At 34.0% G+C, this 16074-nt stretch overlaps 3 protein-coding genes across 3 annotated transcripts in view; all 3 read left to right on the top strand.

Annotated features, from left to right (window-relative positions):
* Positions 1-1838: 1838 nt before the first annotated feature.
* On the top strand, positions 1839-4176 carry LOC111808637 (bidirectional sugar transporter SWEET4-like). Its single transcript, XM_023694752.1, has 5 exons — positions 1839-1881; positions 1996-2032; positions 3156-3537; positions 3644-3763; positions 3961-4176. Exons 1-5 carry the CDS (start codon positions 1839-1841, stop codon positions 4174-4176), a joined length of 798 nt encoding a protein of 265 aa, XP_023550520.1.
* Positions 4177-6468: 2292 nt separating this feature from the next.
* LOC111808271 lies at positions 6469-12702 on the top strand. Its single transcript, XM_023694152.1, has 13 exons — positions 6469-6766; positions 7015-7249; positions 7372-7440; positions 7643-7717; positions 9197-9294; positions 9774-10017; positions 10170-10267; positions 10883-11018; positions 11116-11226; positions 11685-11924; positions 12007-12047; positions 12180-12318; positions 12409-12702. The coding sequence occupies exons 1-13, from the start codon at positions 6662-6664 to the stop codon at positions 12474-12476; spliced, it is 1659 nt and encodes a 552-aa protein (XP_023549920.1). The 5' UTR covers positions 6469-6661; the 3' UTR covers positions 12477-12702.
* Positions 12703-13591: 889 nt separating this feature from the next.
* LOC111808094 (30S ribosomal protein S6 alpha, chloroplastic-like) overlaps positions 13592-16074 on the top strand; it is a 3810-nt gene continuing 1327 nt past the window's right edge. The window contains exon 1 of the mRNA XM_023693899.1: positions 13592-14073. Within this exon, the coding sequence (XP_023549667.1) occupies positions 13609-14073 (465 nt within the window). The 5' untranslated portion in view covers positions 13592-13608. The remainder of the gene's footprint in view (positions 14074-16074) is intronic.

Raw genomic sequence — 16074 nt, 5'->3', positions numbered from 1 at the left:
TGAGTTCGACCCAGATACAAATTTTGGTTTTTTAGTTCGACCCAGATGCAAATTCTCTATTTTGAATTCAACCCAGAAATAAACTCTCATTTTCGGGTTGAACCCAGATATAAATTTTCATTTTTGAGTTTGACCAAGATACAAATTCTTGTTTTTGGGTTTGACCCAGATGCAAATTCTAGTTTTTGAGTTTGATCCAAATGCAAATTCTCGATTTTGAGTTTGACCCAGAAATAAATTCTCGTTTTCCAGTTTGATCTAGAAATTTGATAAGTAGGGACAAGATTTGTGTTTTGAATATAGGGTTTCTTTCTTCTTCCTTTTGTATTTTGGAGATTTTTTTTTTTTTTTAATGCAATTCTTAAAAAATAATTGTGTTTGGTTGAGGAGAAAAAGTTAGTGAGAAATACCCTTTGGAAAGATAAAGAGAGCTCGATAATATTTTAACGTAGTATTATAACACATGAAGCTCAAACGAGCATTAGGTTAAAAAAACAAAAAAGGGGATGTGATTCCATAATTGTGAGCTTAAAGAGTCACTATCTTGAGAGAGAATGTCGAGAATTCCGAGCTATTTCTCTCATTATTTACATGTTTATTTGAATTATATTTACAGGCCAACGTTTATCAAAATATGTAANTTTATTTATTTATTTTTAACTCTCTACAAAATTTTAAAATAATTTAAAATTTGTTATATTTCCATTTCATATTTATGTGTATTTTTAAATTTAGAGTTCTATTAGTGTTAAGAATAGTTGACCGTTCATTATAAGTCAAATATCTTACGGGTTACCATATTTGTCCTTTTATTAAAAGCAAATATATTGTATTCATTTATTATTCTTTCATTTTATTGCTATTTCTGTATTATTTGTAATTTACCATATTTCTTATATATTCTGTAAATGATTATAAATAAGCGAACTCTTACCATCATTTAGGTGGGGTGGATTCAGCAAACATTTACAATGAGATATACTAAATTTATATATAAGGTAATTTTTTTAATATTAAAGTAATACATATATCGTTCACGTACTATTTAAGTAATATATTGTTATAGTACTAAAAAAAACGTTCGTAGACTTGGCATTTTGGGAAGTGTAATTTGTTGTCAATTTGATTAAAAAAGAGTTTAAAAATAAAGATGTCTACGGAAAATTTTCATTTATTTTTGTTGATATTACACTTAATTATTTTAATATATTTAATATATTTCTTTTATTATTATTATTTTGAAATATTATTAGATTTATGTTTATATATATAAAGTTAGACGAAACGATAATTTAAGCAAAGTCGGAGTTGGAAGTAGGACAGAGACGAAGAATAATTCTCATTCTTAACTCCGTTCAGCTAACGAGAAGAAATCTCTCACTCTTGATCCTATATATATATATCCTTTATCCATAGAATAAAGTTTCTGTTTTTGTTACGGCTGATACATACAGTAGTATAGACTATACATATGTGGAAAGTTTATAAGACGGAGACAGAGAACGGTTCTCATTTCAAACTCGGTTTAGCTAACGAGAAGAAATCACTCGATTTGTTCCATGTTTAAACCGAGATTAAGATGGGTAATTAGGATTAGGGAGATGAAAGAGTGGCGATTATCTCTCCCTCTCCTTATTTCTTGGGTCCCTTTGACCTTTGTCCATTTGTTGGGTAGAAATTCCATTGGCTAGAACATGACTTGCTCGTGACCAACTGTTCTTCCTACAATTCAAATCAGTCCCTTCTTGTATATATAGAACCTCCCTTGTTTTCTCTTAGCAAACATTATCCAAACCCTTTCTTTTCTCTTTAGCTTTCTGTTTTTTCTCTTAACAAACATGGTTTCTCCTGATGCTGTTCGCACCGTGCTTGGAATCTGTGGTGGGTTTGCTTTTTCTTCTTTTCTTCATAAACCCTTGTGGTTTCTTACTCATTTCTGTGTTCTTTCTGTTCTTCATTCTAATTTCTTTTCATTTTGTTTGTGTTTTCTTGCAGGAAATGTTATCTCTTTCTTCTTGTTTCTCTCTCCTTTGTAAGTATTTGCTTCGTTACTATCGTATTAGCTTGCTACCTGTCTTGAATTCTCGTTTTTGGGTTCGACCCAGATACAAATTCTTGTTTTTGGATTCGACCTAGGTCGAATTCTTGTTTTCGAGTTCAACCCAGATACAAATTTTCGCTTTTGAGTTTGATCTAGATACAAATTCTCGATTTTGAGTTCGACCCAGATGCAAATTCTCGATTTTGAGTTCGACCCAGATACAAATTTTGGTTTTTTAGTTCGACCCAGATGCAAATTCTCTATTTTGAATTCAACCCAGAAATAAACTCTCATTTTCGGGTTGAACCCAGATATAAATTTTCATTTTTGAGTTTGACCAAGATACAAATTCTTGTTTTTGGGTTTGACCCAGATGCAAATTCTAGTTTTTGAGTTTGATCCAAATGCAAATTCTCGATTTTGAGTTTGACCCAGAAATAAATTCTCGTTTTCCAGTTTGATCTAGAAATTTGATAAGTAGGGACAAGATTTGTGTTTTGAATATAGGGTTTCTTTCTTCTTCCTTTTGTATTTTGGAGATTTTTTTTTTTTTTTAANCGGTTTGATCTAGAAATTTGATAAGTAGGGACAAGATTTTGTGTTTTGAATATAGGGGTTCTTTCTTCTTCATTTTGTATTTTGGAGATTTTTTTTTTTTTTTTTAAATGCAATTCTTAAAAAATAATTGTGTTTGGTTGAGGAGAAAAAGTTAGTGAGAAATACCCTTTGGAAAGATAAAGAGAGCTCGATAATATTTTAACGTAGTATTATAACACATGAAGCTCAAACGAGCATTAGGTTAAAAAAACAAAAAAGGGGATGTGATTCTATAATTGTGAGCTTAAAGAGTCACTATCTTAAGAGAGAATGTAGAGAATTCTGAGTTATTTCTCTAATATTTTCATGTTTATTTGAATTATATTTACAGGCCAACGTTTATCAAANCGTAGTATTATAACACATGAAGCTCAAACGAGCATTAGGTTAAAAAAACAAAAAAGGGGATGTGATTCCATAATTGTGAGCTTAAAGAGTCACTATCTTGAGAGAGAATGTCGAGAATTCCGAGCTATTTCTCTCATTATTTACATGTTTATTTGAATTATATTTACAGGCCAACGTTTATCAAAATATGTAAGAAGAAATCGGTGGAACAGTACTCGCCAATGCCATATCTAGCAACGTTGATGAATTGTCTAGTGTGGACATTGTACGGGATGCCAATGGTGCACCCAAATAGTCTGCTCGTCATCACGATCAACGGCATTGGTATCGTCATCGAGCTCGTGTACATAGTCCTCTTCTTGGTTTACTGTAATGGAAGAAAGGAGCGGGTAAAAGTGGTCCTGGTGGTTCTAGCTGAGGTCGTCTTTGTGGCTTTCTTGACCCTCCTGGTTCTCACCCTGGCTCATACCTACACTCTTCGCTCTACCATTGTTGGTTCAGTTTGTTTGGTCTTCAACATCATGATGTATGCTTCACCATTGACGGTCATGGTTAGTATAATTTCTTCTATTTTTTCTTAAAAAAATAAAAATATATTTATAATCTTAATTTTAAAAAATTAAATGTTTAAAATACGTGTTGTCCCGTGTGATGCAGAAACTGGTGATTAAGACAAAAAGCGTGGAATATATGCCGTTTACTCTATCCTTTGTTTCACTTGCCAACGGCATTATTTGGACCGCTTACGCTTGCATCAATTTCGACCCCTTCATCGTGGTAATAATTCAATAACACGCTTAAATAATAAAAATATTCATAAATTTTGTTCTTATAATTATTATTTTTATTTTAAATTTTTTATTAATACTCTTTCATTATCTTTATAAATTTTTAAATAGTTATTACTATTAATACATAGACGAAAATGTTTATCTACACTTCATAAATTACTAACCGTATCGGGGTTTTCTTAGATTCCCAACAGCCTCGGAACACTATCGTCTCTTGTTCAGCTCATCCTTTACGCCACCTTTTACAAATCTACTCAGATCCAAATTGCTGACAGAAAAGCCCAAATTCACCTCTCCGAGGTCGTCATCAAGGGCGACTCCCTGTCGAACAAGACCACCGACGGCCGAGATGCAACTTCCCCTGTTTCAGGGACGATGACACCACCTCACAAAAAGTGATCGGAAGGCGGCGGCCGGCGACCGGAAACCCAATTCATAATTAAAAAATAAATAAACTTTTACTTATGATTTTTTGGAATTATATGAGTTTCATTAATATACGGAATTGTTATTATTATTACTTAAATATTAAGTAATAATAATAATAATGATGGTTTTGTTTAGCTTTTTTTTACTAGGGGCATTCAAGTCATTATGTATTTTTTCTTTTTTGGTCTTTTTTTTCCTTGAGAAAAAAAAAAGGAAAAAAAAAAAGGCGCTTGGAATTTACGTTTTTGGATGACTTGTCAATAAATTTGGAAATTTTAAGGTTTCAAATTTGGTAAATTTATGACTTTTAGTAAGTTTTTATGTAATTTTGCTTTTTGGAATATTTAAAATATAATTTTTAAAAAAATTAAAAATTAAAAGTAAACATTAATGTTATGCCAAAAAATGAAGAAATATTTACCAACATTTTTATTATGATATTATTATATATCTATATATATCCAAAATAAATATCATATATTTAAAGTGGAAGTTAAGTCACTGTTTTTTGAATATGGAATTAATAAATAAATGGTAAGAAATTAATCATAATTAAAATCTAAATTTATTAAATCATTTTTGTTGATGGAGAAATGACAGACAAGAAAAAGAATTATATTTTCTTTAAAACATTGAAAAATATTTAATAGTTTTTTAAAATTTTAATTTAATTTACTTTCTTTCTAACAAATTTATTTTTTTAAATTAAATTTATATCTATTTGTTTAAATTTTAATTTTATATTTATTAAATATAAGAATTAAAAAAATAATTAATTCGAAGAATTAAGTTTATAAGTTTAAAAATTAAAAAAATAAGATTTAAAAAGACGACTAGAGAGATAGGTGTAAAATTAACCATAAGAAAAAANTAAAAAAATAATTAATTCGAAGAATTAAGTTTATAAGTTTAAAAATTAAAAAAATAAGATTTAAAAATAGTGTGCCAATAATGACGACTAGAGAGATAGGTGTAAAATTAACCATAAGAAAAAATATATCGTTAGCAGCGGTTTTAGTTAAATGAGTTGAATTGAAAAATCGTAAAGATCTAGGGCCTCGAGTGCTCAGAACCCTAGAGCGTTGGGCCGACTCGTACGACGTGAGTCAGCAAGGCCAACTTATGTATGAAAACAACGTGAGTCGACCAGTATTGTTGCATATTAGTGATATGAGAGATCGGGTAAGGTTTATTCAAGTGACGTAGAAAAATTTGATCCAAACGTGTTAGATGGATGAGTTAAAGACCGAAGATCCCGTTATGTTTCCTAAAGAGTAAGAAGGGAAGTGACTATATTGGAAGACCATCACACTNTTCCGTTATGTTTCTTAAAGAGTAAGAAGGGAAGTGACTATATTGGAAGACCATCACACTTGAGTGCTTCTCGGGAAGTGACCATATTTCTTTATTTTCGTTACAAAATTAGGATTCTTTGTAAGTAACGGTAAGTAATAACGACGACCCTTTTTCAAAATCACTCTAGACGATCAACCTAACCTAGTCCAACCTACTTCAACAACTCGAAGGTTTGGCTCGGTTTGAAGAAATAAGAAAGTCGAGAAGTGGATACAAGAGATAACTTGAGAGAAACGTGCCTATAAAAAAACTCCCGAACATTTTGTATTCTAGAAATCAAAATTTTGAAAGAAAAATATGATTTTAGAGATGTAGAAATATATTTTATCTTATTTGACCGTAAATAAATTAGGTCAAAATTAGAGAATAAATTTTAATATATATTCAATGTATCAAATATACGTGTAGCTAGTAGATATTGTTTATTTTGACCCATTACCTATGTCAGCCTCACAGTGTTTAAAATGCATTTCTTACACAGAAATTTTATTTTTCTGTTGTATTTAATGTAACTAATATGTCNCTATTACGTATGTCAGCCTCACAGTGTTTAAAATGCATTTCTTACACCGAAATTTTATTTTTCTGTTGTATTTAATGTAACTAATATGTCTTTAAATATTTTAAATTAAATATTATAATTACTGCAACAATTTATTATTAATATACTAACACTGAAAGAAGAATTTTTGTGTTTGATAATTATATGATTTATTTATTTATTATTTTTGAAAATAGGAAAAATTAATAATTTTGAAATATAGTTTTTCTTTTTAAAAATTGAGTTAAAATTAAAAATATATTTTTTAAAGTGCGAAAATATATTTAAAATATTGAAGAAAAGAAATACAAATTTAAAAATCTAAAAAATAAAAAACAAAATCGCTATTGAACGAGATCAGAAAATAGGCCGTAATTTCTCGATATGAAATCATAGAGCGCGGCTCAGTAGTGTCATTTTTTGTCCGATGGAGAGTTTCCCGCCAGAAGAAATTCCTCGGCGAAATTCCACTCCGTTCGTTGTAATTGCAAGATATGATCTCGGTCGGCGAGTTTGATTTTGATTTGAGAAACTGAGAGAGAAGAAGAAGCTGAGGCAATGGCAGAAATGAATCGATGGAAGGTGACCTATACTAAGCACCTCAAGCAGAGGCGCAAAGTTTATCACGATGGCTTCTTAGACGTCCACCGTTCCAGCAATAAGGTTTCTATTTCTTTCAACATCTTTTGTTTGGGCTCGTAGATGTGTAGTTCTGTAAGTATGGAATTAACTAACATTAGTGGCGCTAAATCTTAGAGTTGAATGTAGAGATTTAGAAGCTTATTCATGGAAGTGATTGTAGTTGATAGAATTTCTGAGATGTGATTCGGGAGTTGATTTTACAAATTTGGATTTTCTCATTCTAATTGTTAGACTAGTCGATTTGTTCTAATGGCTAGATTGACACACAGACCATGCTCTATGATGAGTGCGAGAAGCTCCTCGAATGCAGGATCTTAAAGCAAGAAGAAGTAGTTTGCTCTGGCGAAACGCTTATATTCAACAGTTACCTTGTTGACATTGACACTCCTCTGGGAGATCATAAGCCGGAGTCTGGTCTGAATTTCCAAGCAGGTCATGATAAGATACCTGAAAAATCGGGTGTGTTGCGAGGGAAGAACTTCAGAAATAACTCTGTTTGCTTTGGTAATGAGTCTTCTTGTCCCTCCTTGGTTCAATTTTTAATTATTTTCCAAATAGTGAGCATGTGATTGAGTTCATTTGTCTAACGGATTGGATTATGATTATTATTTTACTCTTGTTTGTAGAAAATAAAGCTAGTGCTGAGAAGAATAAAACTCGGCCCACTCTCAGCCCTTCATGTAAAATAATCAGAGGTAACCTGCATTATTTGGCAACTCTGCCGTGTATGTTGTTGCTTCTCTTCCAATTGCTTAATTCAAAGCGGGTCAGTCATAACTTGGGTTAAAGAAGTAACCTGACTGGTGATTACCATTTATTTCGCATGTCCTCTCATCATGCGTGTACCAACGTGCTTTCGAATTAGGTTGTCACACTGTCATTCCTTTTACATTCCAGAATTTAAGAAGAGCAGATTGAAGTGCTATGGATCGCCACAAACTAGTCCAGACACTAGACAAACAGAGGAGACAGGTTGGTTCATGACTTCCTGGGTTGTTAATCTTCATTATCTTTTTTTCGTGGGGATGGGGGCAATTGTGCAATGGTTTGTGGAGCATAATGTTGATGACTATGAGTCCTGCCTTCTTGAGAAAACAATATATCTGAAGTATGAGAAAGTGCTTTATTTTCACTTGTCATTTCAGTATAAATAGGCAACAGTACACTCTATAACTAAACTACAAGTGAACAGTAACGAACAGAAAAACTACAGGAACAAAAAATTGAGTATGAGTAACTCCCCCCAAAGCTTACGAGCTTGAACTTCAGACATCAAAATGTATTGCTGACAGTGCAGATGCTGGAAGATGAAAACTCAAAGCTGACGAGCGAGCACTGGAGCTGTGTGGGATGAACTGAATTTGGGGGGAGATAGCTGACGCTGGGGTTATCGGTCCAAGGAGCAAAAGTGAAAGGATACACGGCTCAATAATCAAAGCTTGTTACCAAATAACTTTGGAAGTAGAATTGCAGAACTCCTATACTCAGCCTCAGATCTAGTTATAGAAATAGGTGTTGTTTCTCTGAACTCCAGGTAACCTAATTACCTCCCTCGAATATATAGAAGCCTAGCCAAGGGTAGACTGCAACTGGAAGGCCTTGGATTTAGAATTAAGAAAATAACAGAAAGGGAGAAAACGTATGAAAAAAATATTTCTATCAGTGATAAGAGATGGTTGTTGGAGGAGATATGAACTGGACCCCATGATTCAGAGTACACAAGATCGAGGAGCCATGTAAAGTGATCATGTGGATTAAAAAGGTCATTTGTGACTCTTTCCTTGGTTGTCAACGACGATAACAGGGGAAATGTATCATGTGAAAAGGAAATGCTACAAGAGTTTAAAATTAGCCTTTTGATACTCTATGTAGGATGGCGTAGCCTTCTGTGCCATGTAAAAGAAATATGAAGTATTTATTTTTAAAAAATGATTTGAACAAGAATTAGAAACAAGCGCATTTTGCAGTACAATTGGATGATGGATGGAGTGGGAAATTGTATAGTCGTGCACAAACTATGCCTTTGACTGAGAAGATGATGCTTTGTGGTGATTGAATTCAAAAAGATCGGGATGCAAAGTCCCATGAAGTAGATGTTAGGAATAGCGACTCCTGTCATACTTCTACAATTGTATGATATTATCCACTTTGGATATAAGTTTGCAGGAATTTGCTTTTTGTTCCACTCAATAGATCTCGTACCAATGGAGATAATTGTCCTAAGTTATATACCCATGATTTCCCCCTTATGTAGCCAACATGAAACTTTGTATACATTCTCAACAATCCTCCCAAAGTGTCAATGCAAAGTCCCATGACTAATGTACTATTTAAGCATACTTGGATTTCCCAAAGTGTCAATCATTATGCAGCTACCAATTTCTTTCATTCTGTCTTGATCTGTTTCTTGTGTTGTCTTTATTCACATGATTAACCATATGATGTTCGTAGAGTGGCAGGTCCTTTACACCTCAAATATTACTCAGAAAGCTAAGAAGTATCATGATGGTTTCTTGAAACTTCTTATTTGTGGATCCATCGGGAGGCAGGTTAACATCTTGGTTGTTTCTTAAATTCTCTGGTTTACCAAGCCTACCATACTTCTTGACTATTTCTTTAACTATTCAATTTTTTATCTTTATATCTTCTACTCAACTTTGACATATATTAGAATCTTTTTCCAACGATGTATGTTATCATGATGAAGTATTAATCAATTGTAAGGTTGGCCAAGAGATTGAGAGGAATAATAGAATTTTTCGGGAGGTCAAGGGATTGGTGAGGTTTGGGAAATGGCTAGGTTCAATTCCTTCTTATGGGCATTAGTCTCTAGACATTATGATCTTGGTTTTGTTCTTTTGGATTGGCGTCCCTTTATATATATGATTAAGGTTAGACTCCCTTTTTGTTGGTTTCTTTTTATTTTTTTATTTTTTTATTTTTTTATATTCTTTCATTCTTCTCATTGAAAGATTCTTCTCATTGAAAGGTAAAGTTTCTGCCCATGGCACTCGTGGTCTTTGTGCAGGTCATGCTCTTTGATGAAAACAGGAAACTATTGGATAGCAGATTTATGAAGAAAGATGAAACAGTAAAATCTGGAGAATCAATAGCCTTTGATGCTCATTTAGTAGATATTGGAGAATGTGAAAGGGAACATAAGCCTCCAAAAATTCCTTTAAGTCAAGGTAGCAGTTTCGGAGACAGGGGAACCAGGGTACTGCATGAACCGAAAAAATGTTTCAGTGAAAATGAAATATCAACTGGAAAAGGTCAGGTTTTTTTTGCTACATTAATTTCTACCACATAATGATGACATTTGTCAGCGTTGTTCATCTTTTTCCTCCTTCGGCCATAAGGTTTCATGAAGTCTGTTTTCCTCCCGCTGTGCTTCTACTTAGGCACGTGTACTGTTTTAGTGCAGAATGGCATGTTTTATACACAAGTCAGATAACTCAGAAGTCCAAGAAATATCACAATGGGATCATCAAAATTTCCTCCTCTGGTTCTCACCATATGCAGGTTAATTTACTTCGTATTAAACATCATGTTACCTGCTTTCTTTTTGCAATTGCACTAAAATACAATTCCGTCACTTCCCTCCCCGTCCCAGAGAAGAATTTAAATTTTAATACACTATGTGAGTTTCATTTTTCAACTTTCAATTGCTTGCACAAAGCCAAACGGCATTTTTGAGGCCACGGTTAAAGATAAATACATGCCTAAAGGTGCAAACGAGATTGTTGAAAAAGAACATCAGAACTACTGATGATTTACTCTAACAATAGGTAGTTTACCAGAAAATTTCAGCCTTTATCACTTGATTGATCACTTCTGGGACATGCTGGTCATTATCCAGTACTGATAATTGAGTAGCTGGCTGATTATCAAGAAAAAAAATAGTTATCAGAATTTACCGTTAATATTTGAAATTCTGGAGTTGTCGGATGACTACGAACTTCAAGTTTAGTTTGCATACCAGATATACAAGAAAACTGGAAGATTTAGGGGATATAACATATTAACCAGGATATTAACATATCAACCAGGGTTTTATTATTTATTATTTTAATCTGTTACTATTGCAAGGGTTTTTTATTTTCTCTTTTATGAGATTAACTCTTACATTTAATTCAGGTTACTTTACTGAATGAAGACAGAATTATATTAAGCAGTAAACACATCAGTTTATCAAAAAAGTTGGGGATGGGGGAGATACTTGAGCTTCCAAAGTACTTGGTGGAGATTGGTGAGGCATGTGAAAATGTTAAAGGTCCGATCCTTATGTTAGATTTTAGTTTCTAAGCCAATGTTCGTATGGCTATCTAATAATTTTTCTGCCTTGCTATGCGACCTTTGGTCTTATGCAGTAGAGCTCGCTAACAGAGATTTTGACATAAGAAAAGACACCAGCTTTTGCATTTCTGGTGAAGATGAAAAGGGATCGGACAGAGAGCCTATGAAAAAGTCTTTACGGGATGGTTAGTGATTGATTACTTGATAATTCTTCTCAACTCTTTCGTTCAATTTGATAACAAGTTAGTTTTTGATTTTATGTTNTTCACGTATAGTTTTCATGCTTTGTCACTCAACTTTTTGAAGCGTTTTGAAAAATTATGCCAAAATTTGAAAACTAAAAAAAGCAGTTTTAACAATTTTGATTTGGTTTTTGAAATTTGATTTAGAATGTAAAAAATTTACACAAAAAAAAAAAAAAAAAAAAAAAAAAAAAAAANTCTCAACTCTTTCGTTCAATTTGATAACAAGTTAGTTTTTGATTTTATGTTTTTAAAAATTAAGCATATAAGCACTACTTAAGGAAAAAAATTGTGAGAAACAAGCATAATTTTGAAAGACAGAATAAAATGGTTAACGAACTAGGCCTTGTTTGTGTTCTGTTGGCTATAGACTAACTACTTATTTGTTATATATCATGCAGCACATGAAATATTGTCCATTCTTCAAAGGCCAAAGGCTAGAGTGAGCCTTTCTTCTGGTCATACTGATAAAAATATTAGCGTATCAGTTTCGTCATCTCAGGTTCCTGAACCTTCCCTTGCGGCGGAGGCATTGGATCTTCCTATGGACGAACGATCTCATCAAAAACCAAGCGAAAACCTGGACCCGAGGGAGTCATCTAAGAATGCAGAAAACAACCAATCCATTGCTCTAACTCCATGTAATCTCGTGCAAATGAAACTTAATTTAATTCTAAGTTTGTCGTGTCAAATTATAGACTTATTTAATCTTTGATCCTGCAGCAACATTGACAGAAGAACTCGAAATTGGACACTCCAACCAGGTGCGGTCAAATTTCTCTTCGATATCTCCTTTGAATGTGCATTAGATACTCGTCATATAAGATCTTTAGCAAGTTTCCCATTACCTGACTCTAGTTTTATTCCTTTCCCAAACGTTTGCATGGCTTCTCCAGACAGAGCATGTGGAGGCCGAAAATAGTTCTCTCAGAGATACAATTTCTTGGACGCAAGGTACAAGTCAATTTGCTGCTTGTGAACTTGTTAATGATGAAAGCAAAATGTGCGAGGAGATCACATATGAAAGAGAAACAGGTACATGCCCAAGTTTTGATCTTGGAATTTGAGAAACTACATTTAATTTGATTTCGCCATATTTTGAAAATTTTCGTTTGGGTATTTTAGTGCACCGCACCCTCTGTCTATCAAGTTTCAATTGGTTTGAGCATGCAAATGCATTACTAGGCCTGTAGTTGATGAGTCCAGAAGTTGTCTCCTTAGGAGTTGCAGAGTTCTTTGTCTTCTGCTCGAGTATCATTTTCCAACATGCGCCTATATTTTCACTATCCAAAGATTGATCTCTCAAGTTTGTTTATGAACCCATTTGGATTAGGCTGAAAACAAGAGTTCAAACATATTATTGCGCTAGATACTTACTTCCTATATTTTATACATTAGACTTTACATAGTTGCTTTTTTAAATTATAAATAGGGAGGTACCAAATTGAAAATTTAGAGTTTACATTCATTTATGAAAATTTTAAATTTCAAAATTGAGAGGGATAGATAAATTCTTTTAGTTCATTGATTAAATTTATAATTTTATCTTCTAAACATTTTTTTTTCTTTTTCGGTTTGAGAATAGTTCAACTAGTTTAAAACATATATTTTTCGTTCTAACTTGATTGCATGGTACTCATATTTCTCTTTTCAATTTTCATCTATTACTAAGGTTTTATTATTATTTTTTTCTTCATGAGGCAAGAAATATGATCAATCCAATTTTATAAGTTTATTTAGCTTAATTTAGAGGAGATAAATGAAAATAATTATAAAAAAATGATACATCTCTCCTAACTTTATATATATCTCGACTAAATAAAACCTTTTAAATTTTAGAAACAAAATTAAAAAGGGTGGATTTTAGGGCTTCCAACTTCACCGATAACAAAACTCCTAATTTAATCTATCATAAAATCAACAAATTTTAACTCCTAATTTAATCTATGATAAAATCAACCAATTTTAACATAGTTTTAGAGAATTAACATGCATAAACTATTATTATTATTTTTTTTTTTATTATTATTTTTTTTTTTACGGTTGAAACTATTACTATTACTTCCACATTCACACCAATTAGGATCATTTTGTAAAATTGAAAATATTTAGAAAAAAAAAATTAATTTTAACTTGTAAATTTGTCAGGTTGTATCAACGACACCTCCATCTTTACATAAAGATTATAATTGAACCCAAAACTTGTAAAAGATAGTAATTTTACTGTTTAATGATATGGATTTTTTTTTTTTTTCAAAAATTATTTATTTAAATTTACGAACTTTGATGAAGTAATTTTTAATGTGGTATTTGGTTCCGTCCTGAATGTTCTATTATCCATATCTACTTTCATTTCAACGATTCCGCTATGCCATCGCGTTGTCGCCACTGAATTCCGAGTGTGCCTCTACAGCAGAGCTCGCCCAGAGATTGTTAATGGCTTTCACTTCCACTCTCATCACCGCCTCTTCTTCTTCACCCTCTCTTCTCTTCCCCTTTACCCTCACACCCTCCAAACCCCTCTTTCCTCCCAACCCAATCGCCCCTTCCTTGGGTCTCCGATTGTCCGTGAAAGCCCAGACTCTTGAATTTTCAGGTTCCTTCTTCGAAGGTGGATTTGGGGCTGAGGATGAGCCGCCGGCCCCTCCGGGGACAGGATTCGCCGATGCCCTTGAAGATAAGGAGGAGCCTCAGTGTCCTCCTGGTCTTCGAAAGTACGAGAGCATGGTGATTCTGAGGCCTGATATGTCTGAAGATGAAAGACTCGCTCTCACCCAGAAGTACGAAGAGGTAATGGCATTTCAATTGTTGGTCTCTTCCCTTTCCCCTAATTTATCTTTGGTTTCTGTGGAAAACTGAATGTTTTTTTAGTCTAGTTTCATTTCATTCAGTTTGTTATTGTGTTTAAATTGGTTTGAAGATCACCTGCTCTTTCTGGCCTTCCTAAGTAATGAGCTGGGAGAATGGGAACATAATTGTAACCGTCCCATTCGATTCCACCCCACTCCTAGTAGGTATCGTCTCCATTTCACCCCTAGTAGATATTGTCTTTTTTAGGGGTAGATATTATCTTTAGTAGACTTTCCTTTTGAGCTTTCTCTATATGTTAGGAAGAGTTTTTCACACCTCTTAGAAAGAATGTTTCCTTCTCCCAACTGATGCGGGATCGAACAATTTACCCCTTCGAAGCTCAGTGCACTTGTTCCCTTATCCAATCGATGTGGGATACCTCAATGCACCTTCCTTCGAGGCCCAGCATCTTTGCTAGCATACTGCCTCGTATCTACCTCTTTGGGGCTCAGCTTCCTTGCTGGCACATCGCTCGGTGTCTAGCTCTGATGCTATTTGTAACCGTCTAAATCCACCCCTAGCAGATATTGTCCTTTTTCGATTTTCTCTTTCGGACTTTCCTTCAAGGCTTTTAAAACATGTCTGTTAGGGAGAGATTTCCATATGCTTATATAAAAATGTTTTCTTCTCCTATGTGAAATCTACTTACCCTGTATGCAGAACAGTTGGCTTTATGGGAATGCAGTGGCAGAATTCTAATGTAGGAGTTTTCCTGTCTGCTCTGTTTCATTGTTTGGTACCTGAGAAGAGAGAACCTCTTATTGTGTGAAGCCTTCTAAGTCGTGTGGAGACGGTAGGAATGACAGGGGTCTTATGAGTCTAGATTTGTGTAAAGATTAGCAAACTTGTTAGGAATAATGTAACAGCTCAAAACCATTACTGCTAACAGATATTGTCTGCTTTGATCCGTTACATATCGTCGTCAGTCTCACGGTTTTAAAACGCGTCTACTAGGGAGAGGTTTCCACACCCTTATAAGGAATGATTCGTTTCCTTCTCCGACCGACATGGAATCTCACAATCCATTCTTCTTGGGGTTCCAACATTCTCGTTGGCACACCGCCTGATGTCTAGTCTAGATACTATTTGTAACAGCTCAAACCCACCACTAGCAGATATTGTCTGTTTTGGCCCGGTATATATTGCCATCAACCTCATGATTTTAAAACGCATCTGCTAGGAAAAAAATTTCCATAACCGTATAAGGAAGGTTTCTTTCACCTTTCCAACCAAGATCTCACAAATAAACCCATCAATCATAAACACTTTGGTCTTTTGATCTCCTGCTATACAAATTTAATCCATAAGCCAAGTTTTAGTGCTTGGAAAACAGTGTAGTATTAAACAGCTTTGATGTGGAGGGCACTAGCTAGGACAGCGACAGCGTTGAGACCATCTTTATGAGAGAACATTCAAGAAAGGCAGGAAAGAGGGGAAAGTCACCAAGCATTTTTGGAGGAAAAGTTGCCTGATCCGAATAGCAACATAGCATAGTTGCCTGATCCGAATAGCAACGTAGCATAGTTGCCTGAATGGACAGTTTATTTCTTATATGGAGCTGTTTGGTGGTTATATTCTTTATAAAGTGTCCTTTTCAACTTAGTCTTAGTCATGTTGATAGAATTCTCAAATGTCGAACAAATAAGTTGCGAGTCTCAAAGATATATCAAAAGTGACTAAAGTGTCGAACAAAGGGTGTACTTTGTTCGAGGACAAAGGGTGTACTTTGTTCGAGGGCTTCAGAGAAGAAGCCGAGCCTCGATTAAGGTGTAACGGCCTAAACTCACCGCTAGCAGATATTGTCTTCTTTGGGTTTTCTCCTTTCGAGCTTTCCCTCAAGGTTTTTAAAACGTGTCGGCTAGGGAGAGGTTTCCACACCCTTATAAAAATGTTTCGTTCTCCTCCCCAACCGATGTGGGATCTCACAATCCATCCCCCCCC

Source organism: Cucurbita pepo, chromosome LG13, assembly GCF_002806865.2.
Source record: "Cucurbita pepo subsp. pepo cultivar mu-cu-16 chromosome LG13, ASM280686v2, whole genome shotgun sequence".
In the NCBI taxonomy this organism is placed as follows: Eukaryota; Viridiplantae; Streptophyta; class Magnoliopsida; order Cucurbitales; family Cucurbitaceae; genus Cucurbita; species Cucurbita pepo.
This window is presented reverse-complemented; position numbering and strand designations above follow the sequence as displayed.

What these genes read in the sequence shown, in the direction of transcription:
- LOC111808637 (XM_023694752.1), top strand. Translation starts at nt 1,839, where the DNA reads ATGGTTTCTCCTGATGCTGTTCGCACCGTGCTTGGAATCTGTG. An exon ending in TTCTTGTTTCTCTCTCCTTT is followed by an intron (nt 2,033 to 3,155) that starts GTAAGTATTTGC and finishes TTATATTTACAG; the next exon opens with GCCAACGTTTATCAAAATAT. An exon ending in ATTTCGACCCCTTCATCGTG is followed by an intron (nt 3,764 to 3,960) that starts GTAATAATTCAA and finishes GGGTTTTCTTAG; the next exon opens with ATTCCCAACAGCCTCGGAAC.
- LOC111808271 (XM_023694152.1), top strand. Translation starts at nt 6,662, where the DNA reads ATGGCAGAAATGAATCGATGGAAGGTGACCTATACTAAGCACCTCAAG. An exon ending in TGAAATATCAACTGGAAAAG is followed by an intron (nt 10,018 to 10,169) that starts GTCAGGTTTTTT and finishes GTTTTAGTGCAG; the next exon opens with AATGGCATGTTTTATACACA. An exon ending in CACATATGAAAGAGAAACAG is followed by an intron (nt 12,319 to 12,408) that starts GTACATGCCCAA and finishes TGGGTATTTTAG; the next exon opens with TGCACCGCACCCTCTGTCTA.